This window comes from Pelecanus crispus, chromosome 16, assembly GCF_030463565.1.
Source record: "Pelecanus crispus isolate bPelCri1 chromosome 16, bPelCri1.pri, whole genome shotgun sequence".
In the NCBI taxonomy this organism is placed as follows: domain Eukaryota; kingdom Metazoa; phylum Chordata; class Aves; order Pelecaniformes; family Pelecanidae; genus Pelecanus; species Pelecanus crispus.
In genome coordinates, this window is record NC_134658.1 from 7,286,660 (window position 1) to 7,302,672 (window position 16,013).

The 16,013-nt window shown below is 60.1% G+C and overlaps 1 protein-coding gene across 1 annotated transcript; it reads right to left on the bottom strand.

The window, feature by feature from the left end:
• Positions 1 to 8,512: 8,512 nt before the first annotated feature.
• TMEM39B (transmembrane protein 39B) lies at positions 8,513 to 15,624 on the bottom strand. Its single transcript, XM_009492468.2, has 8 exons — positions 15,420 to 15,624; positions 13,075 to 13,294; positions 12,695 to 12,778; positions 11,876 to 12,030; positions 10,912 to 11,248; positions 9,882 to 10,069; positions 9,249 to 9,369; positions 8,513 to 8,874 (listed from the first exon to the last, which is right to left on the bottom strand). Exons 1-8 carry the CDS (start codon positions 15,545 to 15,547, stop codon positions 8,638 to 8,640), a joined length of 1,470 nt encoding a protein of 489 aa, XP_009490743.1. The 5' UTR covers positions 15,548 to 15,624; the 3' UTR covers positions 8,513 to 8,637.
• Between the last annotated feature and the right edge of the window lie 389 nt (positions 15,625 to 16,013).

Here is a 16,013-nt window from a genome sequence, read left to right on the forward strand (position 1 = left end):
GGTGTGCACACACCTTTGTGCACACACATGCACCCAGGTGTGCACACACATGCACCCAGGCGTGTGCGCGCACACACACGTGCACCCACGCACATGCCAGGTGGCAGAGGAATCAGGCTCTTGACTCCTCTAACTAATTAACATAAGTTGACACTGACTAATTAACCGTCCCGGCTCATTAGAGCCCGGGTAGCGCATCGCTGGCAGCAGCAGGCAGCCGAGCCCTTGCTGTTGAAGCACCGTGGCCACGCTCTGCCCCACGCCAGGCACCGGCCACCCCCGATCTCCCCCCCCGGGAGTGTCCCCATCCCCGTCCCCGTCCCTGTCCCCACCCCGTGGCCCTCGCCGAGGCTGCTAGCAGCGATAATGAGATTGGTTCCTAATCCACTTATTCCTGGCTGGCGCAGAGGGCTGGTGACAGCCTGCTTCCAAGGTGCTATGACCCCCTCCAGCCCCGGGGGGAAAACCTTGGTGGTCCTGGCTGAGCAGCCACGAGGCGGGGAGTGATGCCAGTGAGGGTGAGATGCATGCCAGGCCCACGGAGGGACGGTGGCATCACCCCTGCTCCATCCCTACGTGACTCTGGAAGGGGAGGTGACACAGCTGGCGTCACCTGCAGCGGGGTGGCCCCGGGGGAGCAGCAGCGATGAGCAAACCTTGCATCAGCCGGGAGGGAGATAAGGAACCCTTCCCGGTCCTCACCCTGTGGGATGCCGGGGGCGGGGGGTGTCACAGGCTCCTTTAGGGAGTGGGGTGCAGGGGGAGGTCACCCCAGCACGGTGACACCTGCCCCGCAGCTCTGCAGGAGGAAGGAAAAGGAAATTTCTCACTTCCCTCTTTGCTCAGAGCTGCAGCGCGGCTGCCAGGGAAGTGGGGGGCCCCCCGCACAGGTCCCGTCCTGCCGCCGCACCCCACGCCCTCCGCCAGCCCCCCGGGCCTGCCGCTGCACGCCGCTCCCCGCCAGCTGACTCGGGGCTGAGTCACGGCTCCGCACGCCAGACCGGTTTGGGGGAGACCCTTGGGCTCAGCGTGGGAACGGCCTGACCTCAGCAGCGGGGCGGCACAGAGCCGGGGCCAGGGTGCCGGGCTGCCCGCGGGACCCTCGGCTCCCAAAAAAACAAGAGGGGGGGCTTTGCGCTGGGGGGTATCGATGCTCCTGGAAAAGCTCTTGCTCGTTCCCGCCGGCCAAAGGCGGCCCTGCACGCAATCCCTGCCGCCCGTGCGCAGTGGATTAAAAACTAGGTCAGTGGTAGATCCCCAAAAGTGATTGCAATCAGGGAATTGCTGCTCCCCGGGTGCAAGCCTGGGGGAGACTTGCTCCGGTCAATTCCTTTATCACTGAGCTGGAAGAAAACGGCTGGTGAAACGCAGACCCCCCCTGAAATCACCCAGCCGAGCCGGGTCGCTCCCGCAGCCAGGTCCTGCGCGGAGGCTGGGGACGGGAGCCCCGAGGAGGGCGCAGGGTCCCGGGGCAGCTGTTGGGGACACTGTGGCAGGGCCAGGTCCCCCGGTCCGAGGGTCGGGAGAGAGCCACGGGGAGGACGGACAGTGCTGGCACGGCGGGGAAAGCTGGGAACGCTCGGTGCATGGAAACAGGGATGTGCGTGGGGTGGATGCGGATCTGGGGAGGAGGCAGAGCGGCTGCGGCAGCCCCAGCGGGCAGGAAACGGGGCGGCAGCGCGGGGCCGGGGCAGGAAGGCAGCCGGCAGCCCCGGGATCGGCGGAAGAGCAGCGGAAAGGCTCGGAGCCAAGGCAGTGGCAGCGGGAGGAAGCCTGGCCCCAGCAAGGGGCTGCCCTGGTGCACGTGTGTCCCATGGGGGCACCGAGGCCATGCCTGGGTGCTGCAAGAAGGAGCACCAGCTGTGCCCCGCCATGCCTGCCGTGGGACCGAAACTCCCTCCCTCTGTGCCGGGAAAGGGCGAGCCCTTGGCTGCAAACACCCTTGGGGCTGCCGGTCGCGGTGTGTCCCACAGCAGCCGCGTGTTGGGACTTGCAGCCTCACGCCGCAGCGTGGGAGATGCTGCAACTGCTGCTGGCCGGGGACACGGCTGTGCCGGGGGCAGGACACCCGGGACGCCCCGGCTCAGTGAGGTGGTGCTGCTGGCTGGGGTCTGACCAAGGAGCCGGGTCCCCCTGGGGCGTAGGGGTGGGTTTCGGGGTCCTTATGGCCCCTCGAAGCTCCGAAAGGGCTCAGGGATGCTCAGCCTGCGCAGTGCCCGGGATGGGGCCACCGCAGAGCCTGAGACCCACCCGGGAGGTGGGCAGCCTGCCTGGCTCGCCCTGCTCCCCCCTCATCCTCAGCTCTTGGGAAACGTCCCCGCGCCCGCCAAAGCCTCCCTTCACCACCTTTCAGCCCTCAAGCGTTTCCAGCCCGGCTCGCTGGGGTTATTTAGCTCAGACCCCGAGCGATGCTGCAGGGAGGTGCCGTGCCCGCGGGTCTCAGCCCAGCGGCCCCCAGCGCGGTGCAGCGAGGGCTGGCGCGGTGGAAGCCGCCGTCCCGCCGGCTGTTGGTTCGACAGCGGAGCAGAGGACGGAGCTGTTAAATATTTATAGCCGCTGTTGAAGCCGGTTGGGTAAAATGGCAGCGGAAGCAGAGCCGGGGGGGGGACACAACAGGGCGGCTCTGCTCCCCTGCCGTCCGTCTGGCCCCCGCGCTGCTCCGTGCACCGCGGTGCTGCGCGTCGCCATCTGCTCCCTGCAGGGACCGCTGCCCGCGCCCGCCTGGGTCGAAGCAGCGCTACGGCGGGGCTGGGGGTGCCGCAGGCGTTGTCTCTGCTCCGGTGCACAAGTGCAATGGGTTCGGTGGTCTCGGGTGATGAGCAGAGGACCGGGAGAGGCTGGGCGGCTCGTGCCCCACCACCCCACGCTTGCTCGCCCCAGCTCCCCGGTGCCCACCGTGGACTTGTTCAGATGAGAAAATGAGGGCGCGTGTGTGTGTAATTGTTAATGAGGATGTGCGTACGCTAATTCAGGGCTGCCAATTACGGCAGGTCTCACTGGCTCGGGACGGGGCCTCGTGGGCTGTGTTCTGCCCCGGTTTTGGCCAGGTGAGCCCCGGGCAAGGTCAGGCAGCGGTGATGGCCAGCTTGGCTCAGCGTCTCCTGCATTTGGGTGCCCAGGCCCGGTGGAGACCCCACAGCTCTGGGTCTGGGGGGGAGTGGGGCCTGGGGTGCTGGTTGGGGTCCCCCCCCATCCCAGGGGAGCAGGGATGCTGGTGGGATGGGCACGGGGAGGATGCTCCCACCACCCCTCCTGTCATTTTTTCTTTTCCCTCCCTTGATCTCACACAAAACCTGCCGCAGCATGAGATGGCAGCGGGCGAATGAACCCTTAATTAGCCACTTTAGGGATTTGGCTTTATTAATGGCATAAACGATTATTAAGGAAGAATTAAAGCTATCGGCCTCCAGATAAAGGACAACGCGGCCCAGCTGGGATTACCCGCATGCCTGCGTGCCCGGGCTGGGGACCTGCGGCTCTGCGGGGTGCTCCTGTCCCACCCCTGCCCCTTTGCCCCCGTCCCCACATCAGCCGCTGCCGGATGCTGGGTTTGGCACTGCACCAGCCAGGGACAGGCTGGTGGTTTTGGCGGGGGGGTGAGGGGGAGTTTGGGGGGGTGTCTGCCAGGCCCCCAGTGCCGTATTGCCGCTGCAGGCTCACCCAGCAAGCTGGGACCCCCCGTGACCGGAGCATCGGTGTCCCAAGGGGCACCGACACCTTCTCTGCATGGGCGCTGGAAGGCGGCAGCGGCTGCGCCCGCTGCATTGGGGCAGAAAACAGGCTTTTGCAGGCTCGGGTGTGAAACCTGTGATGGCTGTTTCTGCCCCTGCCACGCCGGGCGGGACAGGTTTGTGGGCCGGGGGCTGCCGGCAGCCCCGTGCTGAGCAGCTCCGCAGCGCCCGGCCCCGCTCTGCGCCCAGCCGGGGTGGGACCAGCTGGGAACCAGCTGGACGGAGACCCCAGGGACGGGGACGAGGGCTGCAGATGTGGCCTCCCAGAAATGTTGGTAGAGGCTCTTCGGGGAAAACAGCCACTTCCCATCTGCTGCATCCACTGGGCAGTGGTGGTGGGAAGTCCCGGCAGGCAGCGGGAGGCTGAAGCTTGTCCCCGGCGCACGCGCCCTGTTTCGGCTCTGTGCAAGGGAGGGCTCAGCGTGCCCCCAGCAGCGCCGAGCCCTGTGGAGGGCATTTCTGCCCGGCTTTTTGTTCCGTGACCCGCCAGCACGGCTGTTATCCTGGGGTCCCGTGCTTGGGGGCACCCCGGGACAGGGCTCCCCGTACCCGCTGCCCTCCTGGCTCCGGGACCCCACCGTGACGCCGGCCGGCTTCTCCCCGGCTTCTCCCCGGTCCCGCTTGGCGCAGGCAGGACGGCTGCCGAGCTCGTTAGGCGCAGGTGTGGGATTAGCCGTAATTGCCTGCGCTGTGATGGCCGTAACCTCCTCCCTGAGGGATACTCGTTACCTGCAGCAAACCTGCGCCTGGCATCTGGCTGCTAATCCCGGGATTAGCGGGCGCAGGGAGGGCGGCAGATGGAGCCCGGCCGGGCCGGGACCCCTGGGGTGCGGTGCTGCCCGTGGGCCGGGCGCTGTTTGGGCTGCCCGGGACCCCTGGTGTCACCAAGGCAGCTGGGTCCCCAGCAAAGCCACCTCTGAGGAGCGCCCGGCTGCTCCCAGGGGAATTCCCAGCTGGGCTCTCCCCTGGGACGTCATCCCTGCCGGGGGCCCCCGGGAAAGCCCCAGCACACTCCCTTTCAGGCGATTCGACAGAAACGAGAAGTGTCCCCTGATCCCCACGACAGCCCTTCCCAGCTGCAGGAAGAGCCTTTTCTGGGAATCCAGCACCCTCCGTGTCCGGGCCAGGTCCCCGCAAGGGTGAGGGGGTGCAGTGGGGTGAAGGCACGCGGTGGGGCTGGGAGGCTCTGTCCAGCGGCAGCCAACACCGAGGGGCACGTTGCTGCACCCCAGGGCACCTCCAAGCCCTCCCGGCGTGGCTGGGAGCCCCAAAATTGCAGCCAGGCTGGCTGCGGCTCAGCCAGCCCCGGTTGGGGCACCCCACGGGGGGACGGGCGCTGTTGCCTCAGGGCTCTGCCCGGCTTCTTCTTGCCCCAAAAATATCTGCAGCGCGCTCAAGCTGAGCAAAGGGGAGGGGACGAAGCCGCGGGGAAGGCGAGGAGGAAACAGCCGCGAGTCTCCATCCTGAGCCCCCCGCAAAGCCGGCTCCCTCATCCCTGCGGGCCGCTGCCCTCCTCCTGCCGGTGCGGCTGCACGGGGTCCCAGCCGGAAAGGGGGGGTCCTGCCGGGACCTGCACCCAGGGCTGTGTGTTGGGGGGGGGGGGTCTCTACCCCCACCTCCCAACCGGCACCCCTCCCCGTCCTGCGGGCCGCACGCCCCGTGGCTGCGTGCTAACCTCAGGGTCCCCGCTCAATGGGAGGAAGGAAATCCTCATCCTCGGGAAAGGCTGGACACGGCCGTTTCCTCCTGCCGCGGTGGGGAGGGGGCCGGGGCGCAGGCACACCCACCCGCTGCACCCCGACATCGCCCCCCGCCCCGTCCCAGTTCACAAGCCCATCCGGAGACTGGATCTGGCCCCGGCTGGGCCATCCGAGAGCCAGGGGAGAGGCTGGGGGGGGCCTCCCCGTCCCCCCAGCCCCCCAGAAGCTGTGGGGGGCCCTCGGGGGGCTGCTTGCAGCCCCCCCCCCCCCCCCGCTGTGAGCCAGCCAAACACCTCTGCCCCCCGGCTGCCGGCTTCCCCGCGCGTGGGCGGGGGGCTCAGCCCCGGCCCCGGCCCCCCGCGGGGCTGCCCCGGGGGTGGTCGTGGGTGCGGGGGGTGCGGGGGGGGGCACAGTTCCCCGGGGCTCAGCTGCACCCCAGCCTGGCAGGGCTCCCCGCCAGCCCCCGCCCTCGTTTTCCCCGCTCCTCCTTCCTCTTCCTCGCCGTGCCCTTCGCCCTGCTGGCACGCGGCGGCTGATGACAAACAGGCGAGCGGCGGCGGCGGTGGCTTTGCTCCTGGTGGCCTTTGGCCCCGGGGTGTCCCCAGCCGATGGGTGCTGGCGGGCTCCCCATGCCGGGAGGTGGCCCCACCATGTCCCACCGTGTCCCTGCTGTGTCCCCGCCGTGTCGCCACCATGTCCCCGCCATGTCCCACCATGTCCCCGCCGTGTCGCCACCATGTCCCCGCCATGTCCCCGCCATGTCCCACCATGTCCCCACCGTGTCCCCGCCGTGTCCCTGCCGTGTCCCCACCGTGTCCCACCATGTCCCACCATGTCCCCACCGTGTCCCCGCCATGTCCCCGCCATGTCCCACCATGTCCCTACCATGTCCCTGCTGTGTCCCCACCATGTCCCCACCGTGTCCCCGCCACATCCACGCCGTGTCCCCACCATGTCCCCACCATGTCCCTGCCATGTCCCCACCGTGTCCCCGCCATGTCCCCGCCGTGTCCCACCATGTCCCCGCCGTGTCCCCACCGTGTCCCCGCCGTGTCCCACCATGTCCCCACTATGTCCCCACTGTGTCCCCACTGTGTCCCACCATGTCCCCGCCATGTCCCCACTAGGTCCCCACTGTGTCCCCACCATGTCCCACCATGTCCCTGCTGTGTCCCCACCGTGTCCCCACCACATCCCCACCGTGTCCCCGCCATGTCCCCACCGTGTCCCACCATGTCTCCATCATGTCCCCACCATGTCCCCGCCGTGTCCCCGCCTTGTCCTACCATGTCCCTGCCGTGTCCCCACTGTGTCCCCACCATGTCCCTGCTGTGTCCCCACCGTGTCCCCACCACATCCCCACCATGTCCCCGCCGTGTCCCACCATGTCCCCGCTGTGTCCCCACCGTGTCCCCGCCGTGTCCCACCATGTCCCCACTGTGTCCCCACCATGTCCCACCATGTCCCTGCTGTGTCCCCACCGTGTCCCCACCACATCCCCACCGTGTCCCCGCCATGTCCCCACCATGTCCCCGCCGTGTCCCCACCGTGTCCCCACTGTGTCCCACCATGTCCCCACCATGTCCCCGCCGTGTCCCCACTGTGTCCCCACCATGTCCCACCATGTCCCCCCTGTGTCCCCGCCGTGTCCCCGCCGTGTCCCACCATGTCCCCGCCGTGTCCCCACTGTGTCCCCACCATGTCCCACCATGTCCCTGCTGTGTCCCCACCGTGTCCCCACCGTGTCCCACCATGTCCCCGCCGTGTCCCCACCGTGTCCCCGCCGTGTCCCACCATGTCCTTGCTGTGTCCCCACCGTGTCCCCGCCATGTCCCCACCACATCCCCACCATGTCCCCGCCATGTCCCTGCCATGTCCCCACCATGTCCCCGCCGTGTCCCCGCCGAGGGCCGCGGTGACGGTTTGCGGCAGGGTGGGATGCTCGGGGCTGGCAGGGCGGCTCTGCCGGGGCACCGAGACCCCCGTGCCATGCCCAGGGGCTCCCCGCTGCTGGGGGTCACCTCGTTGCCGTGCCCGGGCACGTCCCTGCCACCCCGTCCCCAGCCGGTGCCCCGGGGCGATGCTGCCGCCGGCCCGGCAGCGCTTGCAGGGTCCGGTCCCCGGTGCCGGGGGCCCCGGTTCGGTGTTTGATCTCCGGGCAGGACCGGTTTCGTTCGCCATGCTCCCCCCCGGGACCGGCACCGGGACCAGGACCGGCACGGGCACCGGCACCGGGAGCGGCCGCGCGCGCCCCGGGCGCCCCCTGGCGGCCGCGGGGCCCCGGCGGAACAAAGAGCGGAGCCGGCACCGGCGGCGGGGAAGGGGGGAGCGGGGGGGGAGCCCCGGCCACGGGCGGGGGCCCGATCCTGGAGCTGGGCACGGCCGCTGCCCCCGGCGGCGGGGACGGGCCGGTCCCGGTGCCCCCAGCCCCGAGTCAGCGGGTGCTGAGCTGCGCCCCTGCCGCCACCTCCTCCTCTTCCTCCTCCTCCTCCTCCTCCTCCTCGCCCGGTGCTGTCACCCCGCGCGTCCCCCCGGCCCCAGCCCCGGCAGCCTGACGGGCAGGCCGGGCAGGAGAGGCGGCGAGGGGGGGACCCCCAGCCCGCCCACGCACAGGCGAAGCGGGAGCAGCCGGGGGACCCCGAGCGAACCCCCCCGGTCCGCGGCCGGACCCTGGCTCCGCTGCGGACCGCGCACCCTCACCTGCGCGGGCTGGAAGCGAGGGGTTGCAGCGGTTCTGGAATTAAAAAATCGTCGTAGCGAAACAACGCGGCCTTCCCGTACAGCCACAGGGCGTCGGGGGTGCTGCAGGGCCCACGGGGTCCCCGGAATGGGCAGAGCAGGGCTCAGCCCCTTATAAAGGGGCTCGGACCGAAGCTGTGAGCCCTGACACACCTGGAATTCTCATCTTCCCACTCGGTGCCAGCTGGAGCTCCGACTCCAGCAGAAGCAGGAGTATTTGCGCCTCTCAAAACTAAGCGCCGTTGTTAATAAATCACTCCTCTCAAATGCAAACAGGAGGGGGCCTTCTCAGGGGACTCTACCAGACAACAAACACACAAACAACTGTTGGGAGTAAAAAAATATGTTTTTTCCTTTTAATTACATCAGTTATCAAAGAAAAAAAAGCAGTGGTAACAAAAATACGAAGCTCTGAGGGTTTCTTGTTTTGTTTGTTTTGTAATAAGCTGAGCATCAGTGCAATTGTTTTAATTTAACTTCTGCTCTGAGTCTCTGCTGGCAGAATACGAGTAGGCTTTGCCCAGCACCAGACGGTCACGCAGCAGCTTGAAGAAGGCGTAGTAATTGCTGAAGAGGATCAGAGCCAGCGAGATAGTCTGGTGCCACTTCTCTGAAGAAATCAGCGAGTAAAGCTGGTAGAAGATGACGGCTCCTTCCAGCAGAATCAGGATGTTGAGGATTCTCAGCGGTTTGCTGAAAAAGAACTGCAGGAGAGACCACAATAAGGCACCGAGCGAGGTCAGACCCTTCGGGACGCGTTTTCGACAGGACGTGGGAGGCAGAGGCCGGGGAGGTGACCCTTGGGACTCGCCGCTGGAGACACATTTACCCATGAACAGCTCCGGGCAGAGCCCCGGTTTGCAGAGGCCAGTCACCCTTCCAGCAGCACTGACGGGAGATGTGGGACTAACGCGAAACGCTGCACCGAGCCCCGCTCCTTCCACCGCCTGGGCACCCCCCACGGGCAGCTCCCCTGCTCGGAGAGCCAGCTCAGGCGGTCTGAGGTGTTCGGGACCAGGGGACCGCGATCCTGCCGAGCCGCTACGCCTCTGTCCCCAGAAAGGAGATGCGATCTTACGTGAAAGCGGAAGTGCGAGACGTCTGAGGGCACCGCCACGTTGTAATGCCCCACAGCTTTGTAGACGTTCTTGCTGTGTTTCACTAACACTCCCTGTGGCCACATGCACTCCTCTGTCCACCTGCAGGAAAACAAAGCAGAGCGCTCTGATTTCTACCTCCGCGGCTGAAGGGGGGCGGTCTGCTGCCCTCCCACTGTCAGCGGGGATAACGTACAAGCTGCTTCCGCAGCGCTGGCCACAGCAGTAAGCTGCCGTCATTTGGGAGGGCAGAGTTTGGCCCACCGAGGAACGTCACTACAGCGGTGACAAATGGCAGTCACCTGGAGTCTGGAGCAGCAAGCACCTTGCCAAAAACCAGATCTGCTTGCTGCGCTTGGAAGTGGACAGTACAGATAGCGTCTGGATGCTGTCGGATGTGTCAGCCGACAACTCTGCTTTCATTTTTAGAATCATAGAATCGTTTAGGTTGGAAAAGACCTTTAAGATCATCCAGTTCTTTGGCTTTTTTAAGCAACGAGAGGAGGAGGAGAGGTGGCTGGTAAGCCGAGCTCCCCATCCAGCCTCTGCTCACACCACCAGGCATGCCAGCTAAGAGAAAACTCCAGCCCTAGCCTCAGGAGAGAGCTCCTTACTGGTGCTGTAGCACGTTGGAGCAGAGGGCCGGATCGACCTTCTGCCAGCAGCCCAGGTGCGCTGCGGCTTTATGGAGCAGGTCACAGTAGCGCGCAGGTAAGAGGTACTGCATCAGGATGACAGACGTGCTGATGGAAACCAGAAGGAAGAGCTCACACGACCAGCGTTTGTCATAGTACTGAGTGTTCTGTGGGGGGGACAAGAAGAATGTGTGACAACGTGTTTGGACAGCCTCACCTAACAAAGCCATCAAAACACAAAGCATTCAGGCAGGTAAAACGAGGGCTTTTCACGTAGCTATTAATCCCGCTTGAAAAAGAAGCGCCCACATAGGATGGCTGCCGTACAACTCCTGAACACACCATAGCGAAACATTCATGCTATCATCACCCATCACCAAAAACAGGGATAGAGTTCCTGATGCTCCCCTAGCTCAGCTGACAATGGTGGGAGCACCGGCCCCGTGGGGGAAGGGGACTTGGTCTCATCCCCGAGGTCTGACAGATTTACTACCAGACATTTGTCTCTGTACAACACATTAGTAACTTCAATAAAACAGCTAAGAGTCCTAATAAGGTCCATCCTCCTTAATACTGCCTCCCTTATTAAAGTCAAGCCCCTCGTCCTGGAGCTCTGTCCTCACAGAAGGAATGGTTGGCCTGGAGTCCTTCCAGCTTCATGGGGAGGCAGGAGGGAGACGCCACTCCCGAACAGATGGATGCACACTCTCGGGACAGTCAGAATACACTTTACCAGGACAATATTGTCCTCTGTTATCTGGAGTTTGAGCAAAGCTAAACCTAGACAGTTTTGCTTCTTACTTTTCGCAAGGCCTCTGTAAATGGGTTGGCTGCGGCCGCCTGTGTGCACAGACCGGCCCTCTGCCTGACGTCTCCCATGTTCCGGCTAAGCAAGAAGCGGGAACCAGACCTCCCCCATAACCCAGCGCCCACCTCCCCACGATCCTCCCCAGCCTGTCCCACACCCGGAGAAGTGGCATCTGCAAGAGCAGAGCTGGCCCTCGCTCACCTTCACAAACCAGACCGGCACAAAGGCCACGTAGTAGGCGCTGAGCATGGAGCTCACCAGCACCTCTTTCATCCGCCAGTTAAAGTCCATTTTCAGGTATTCCACCTCATTGCGGATGAGATCTGGGGAGAGGCAGCAGGCGTGAGTGGGCATGGCCTCCATGCCGTACATCTGCCGAGTGTGCTGCTTCCAGGTTTCCTTTAGGACGGTCAGGTAGTCTCTGCTCCTGGAGTTCACCTCGCCGGTCTCTCTGGGACCGATGTTGGCCACCTGGGAGAAGAGGCCCGTCTTCCGAAAGTCACAGTTCAGCTGAAGGAAGGGAATGTACATGCCAAACCTGGAGCGGCAAAGTGCAGAAAGGTGGTTACTCCCTCACGAGCTCCCCGTGCAATGCCTTTGCTGGCAGCAGATCAGCACTACCATCACATCCCCCTCCTAAATGGCATCTGGTACCTACATAAACTCCAGAAAAGAGCTTCACCAATCTGATCTCAAACACAAGCACCAAGTCTCAGATCTTTATGAGATGCTTCCTCCTGCATCTACCAGAGGGAAGGGAGCTATTTCCACTACTTGACTGGAAACAGAACTGGCTTCCTTTTGTTAGCTAACATGAAGCAGGGAAGCTGTTTGATTCACTCCACCTGGCAGAGGCACCGAAGAACTAAGGTAAACCGAAGACATGGGTTCTTTGAATACCATGAGAAAAGCACACAATCCTTTCCAGAGGACACGAGCAATCTGATAATTAATGTCTATATTAAAGCTGAAATATGGGTAAATGTTAAAGATATGCCCTACCACCAAGAAGAAGTGTGACACAGCAAGAGGGAGAAGGGTAGTTTAAGTTCTGTTACCAGGTAATCGACTGCTTATTTACTTTCAGGCTTCACTTCAACTGAGCAACACCACTGCGCTGAAGCAACATTAGAAATCACACACGAGTGACAGAAGAGATACTTACGGGTAACACAGGAACAGGAGATTAAGGAAAGAGTAGGTTCTGAAAAGGTGAATTATCGATCGACACAAACTCCAGCCTGTGCCAGTGAGAACAGCAAACCGAGTGATCACCAGGAAAACAGAGCGTGGCAGGGAGACTTTGCCACTCTGTGAAGCCTGCGGGGAGAGAAGAAAGAGCTGGGCAGAGGGGAGACTAATTCACGCTTCCTACAGGAAGCAAATGGTAAATGAGCAGCACTCAATCTGTAAAATCAACTTCATACACATGAAGGAAGAGCTAGTGGAAGGCTCTGACTGCCACCAGGAAGGGGAGGCCTTCTGTGGGCTGGAATCTGGACTTGCCAAAACCCAGGGCCTCATTCCTCAAGTTGGAATGAGGAGAGCTCTCAGAGTTTCTTGTTAAGGTCTGGTCGTTATCGGTGTGACCAGCTCCAGGACCTGCTCACCACAGAAGCTTCTGCAGTCATCAGAAACCGAACTACACTGGTTTCTCCTTGCAGAAAGCTAGAGTAATTAAAAGAACAGGAAAAGAGCCAAATACTGTTCTTCACGAGGAAGAAAGCAGAATTACTACAGTCTAGCTGAGACAGTAATTCAGAAACAATCACAGAAGGACAGAGAAAGTCATGAGCAATGGTTTGAGATGCTCATTTCTGCTCTCTCTTCTTCCCATTAGAAACCATGCCTAGGCTTCTGACTTGGACATAGTACAAAGTTCTTTAGAAAAGGACGGAAGAGTTTGGAACTGCAAAAGGGACACACAGCTTTACATTTCGCCTGGGAGGAAGGAACAGTTGTGAGATCTGTTCGGGGACTTTACCTCCTTCACAATAGCACCGATCAGCCGGCGTGCCAGGACGATCGTCGTCACTGTCAGCACGTTGAAGTCAATAAGATGAAAGTTCTGCGGTGAGAAAAACAAAATGATTCCACTTTCCATCAGGCAGCAGAAACCCACATTCAACAAAGAAGCTCCCAAGTTATTCTCTTCTCCTCGGACTCTCTCTTCCAAGATCAGAGAGAGAACACCAAGCAGACAGCCAGTGCCCAAAATCTGCCGAGTAAGAGTCAGTGAGCAACTCTCCAGGGCTGTCGAGTCACAGGTAGTTTGCTTCAAACATACATAGAAAACTTTATGTCTGAAGACCCAAGAGACAGTCTGTGAGTACCACCGGACAGCGGCTGTCCTTCGGTGCTTACCAATGACGTGTGTGAAGGCGGATGGGAGGGTGGGTACCACCACACAGTTTTGTAGATGTTGATGTAGTGGACAAACAGAGCAACGAGATGACAGAAGAAGAGCTGAAGTTCAAACAGCACACTCCTCTCCACAGGCAGCTCTGGGATCTTACAGTGCCGGAGGGGGACGACTGTCTGAGTTGCCAAAGGTGGGCTGGAAAGGCCTGTACCTGAGCCGCTCCTACCAAGGTAAACCAAAAGCCAGCAGTCATTCCCCCACGATAAACACAGCGCTGTCCTCCAGCCCACATACGCAGATTGCAGAACTCGGTGGGTCTAGTATTGACCGAGCAGCCTAAGCTGACTATCGTGGTCAATGGCTGCCACGAACCAGAAGTGTCAGCACCCCGAGGATGTCTAGGATGACTGGTACAGGCAGACGTGAGCGGGAATTTGCCCAGCGAAACCCATATTTGGAACCAGGCCAATCTACAGCACCAGGTCGTTTGGTATGAAATCCCTTGCGTTGAGTCAGGTTCAAAAGCCGTGGCTGTGTTTTTGCTATTCAAGGGGCAACCGGTGGCCCTCTTAATTAATTGGAAGCTTTTAGGCCTCGAGTTGCTATTTACATTTCTAAGAGTGCTTCAACATGAAATACAGAGCAATTAAACACAAGCCCTTTCTCATTCTTCAACTTCTATTCAACGATGGAGGAAAAACAAGTTTAGTCAGAGGTGCGTATTCCTGTGTGAGCACGCACGCAATCCCAGACAGCAACCCTTTTAATCAAAGGGAAGGGAACTAATATATACTAGATATATCTCTCCTGATTTGCAATCTCTAAATAACAACAGTCAAAGGAATCTGGGTGTGGGTTTCAAAGGAACTACAGAGCACAAACTCCTATTGAAAATCCCAAAACGAAACCACAGCAGTCTTGGAGTGTGACCGCAGAAAGACTTCTAGCCCAGGGGTGGACACAGGTGGATCAGTCCATGTTTTTTTAAACAGAAGGCTGACAGCCTAAAATAAGGCCATGCACGAGGGTAAAACTTTAGGAACCCAAGCGGTCTCCTTGAAACCCCCAGGTTCCCAAGCTGACAAGACTGATTCAGCTCCTCAGGATTGATAAATCTGCCAATAAACGCTGCTCCTGTACACAGAACAAGAGTTCCTGTTCTGGTCCCCCAGAAAAGGGCTTTAAATATAAACACAAAGCCTCTTCTGCTTTGAACAGACACACAAGACCTAAAGGGTGCTCTTGCAAGAGCAGCAACAAGGCTCTCATATGCATATATAGTCTTGTTCTGCATATTTTTAGCTACGTTTTAAGAAGCTGATCTTTTCTTAAGTTTTACTTTCATTAAAAAATAATCCAGCCACCAAGCCAGGAAACATGAAATTAATTATTACTCTCCCCTTAACTGGTTTAGTGGCGGACTTGGTAGTGTTTGGTTAATGGTTGGACTGGATGATCTTAAAGGTCTTTTCCAACCTAAACGATTCGATGATTCTATGATTCTATAAAGCACTTAGGGGCTCCGCGGCCTGGGCTGCCATGTAGGCGATGGGTACCAGAGGGTACGGCCACAGAGACAAATCACTTGGAGGTAAGCCGGGGCGTGGATTTGTACTACGTTACCTACTGCTGATAAGGACCTTTGTGCATGCTCTCACAGCAAAGAATGTACAAGGTGGATTGCTCCACCTTCCGTGGCCTTGCAATAACTTGAATAACTGTATCCCTATACATTTCTTGGCCTAGGGCCGAAAGCAGGGAGTATGTTAAGACAGATCTAACATTTTCTTTGCAGAGAGCTCATAAGGCACCTCCTGCTTACGTATTGCTGCCGGTGCTCCGCTTCTCCTTCCTCCTCTCTACCTCAGTTGCAGAAATGCAACCAACCAGCTAGGCTAGAACCTGAAAAAAACCCCACAGCCCACACATCACCTGACCTAGCTAAACTCTACCCCAGAAATGCCTCACCTGATGTAAACTTCAGGGCACAGGAGAGGCAACCACCAGAACTCCAGAGACAGGCTTTGGATAAAAATCTGTCTCTCTCCTTACTTTCCATTCAATAGTCACTAAAGGCTTTTGAACACTCCTGGAAGTCTGTCACGGTCTGATAAAGCACTTAACAGCCTTGGGCAAATCAGAACCCACCTATCCCAATTACAACATGCGGCATGGACACTGCCACATATAGAAAAAGGATTTCAGCAAGGCACCAGGAGTTAGCAAATTCCTGAGCCACAGGAAAACCAGCGGCATGTGAGATGGGGAGATACAGACACCCTCACACCGGCCTCAGAGAGGAGCAGCTGGCCTGGCTAGACGCGAAGACGTGGAAAACCGGACGTACCTGGTGCGTGAGCGCACACCCGTGACAGAGGAACTTGTGGAATGGCCGGAGCCGCCAGCGGCCCCAGGTTCACAGAGGGGATTTCGGCAGTAGGACGTCCGGTTAGGGCCCCGCCTTCCCCCTGCCATAACAACAGAGGGTGCCGAGGGTTGTTCTTCCAGGTGGCTTCTCTGCTGTTCACTGCGTGCTTATGCCTTCAGTCCTTAAAACTGAAAGAAAAAGATTTATAATTAAGGCTCAGCTGCTTACCGCGCCGACCAGAGGTAACCGATCACTCACGCTGCTAGCTTGCAGCACCAAGCAGGATAATGCAACTTTGCTCAATCCTTTTCTACATCTTCTATATTCACCACAGGCTATAGATGCGGCCCCAGATACCTCCCGACGCTCCTAGGGCATGCAGCAGCTTGTTAAGGTGCTGTGAATTCACTGAGAGTCTAAAGCCTAATGTATGCAGGCTTCCACGGGAGCAGGAAGCTTTTCATGCCTCTCTCCCAACCCAAGGCAGTTTACAAGGAATTTAATCTGCATCCCTGTGGTGTTATCCCTGTTTTACAGGCAGAGCAATACACTTACGGAGATGCTAAACAATTT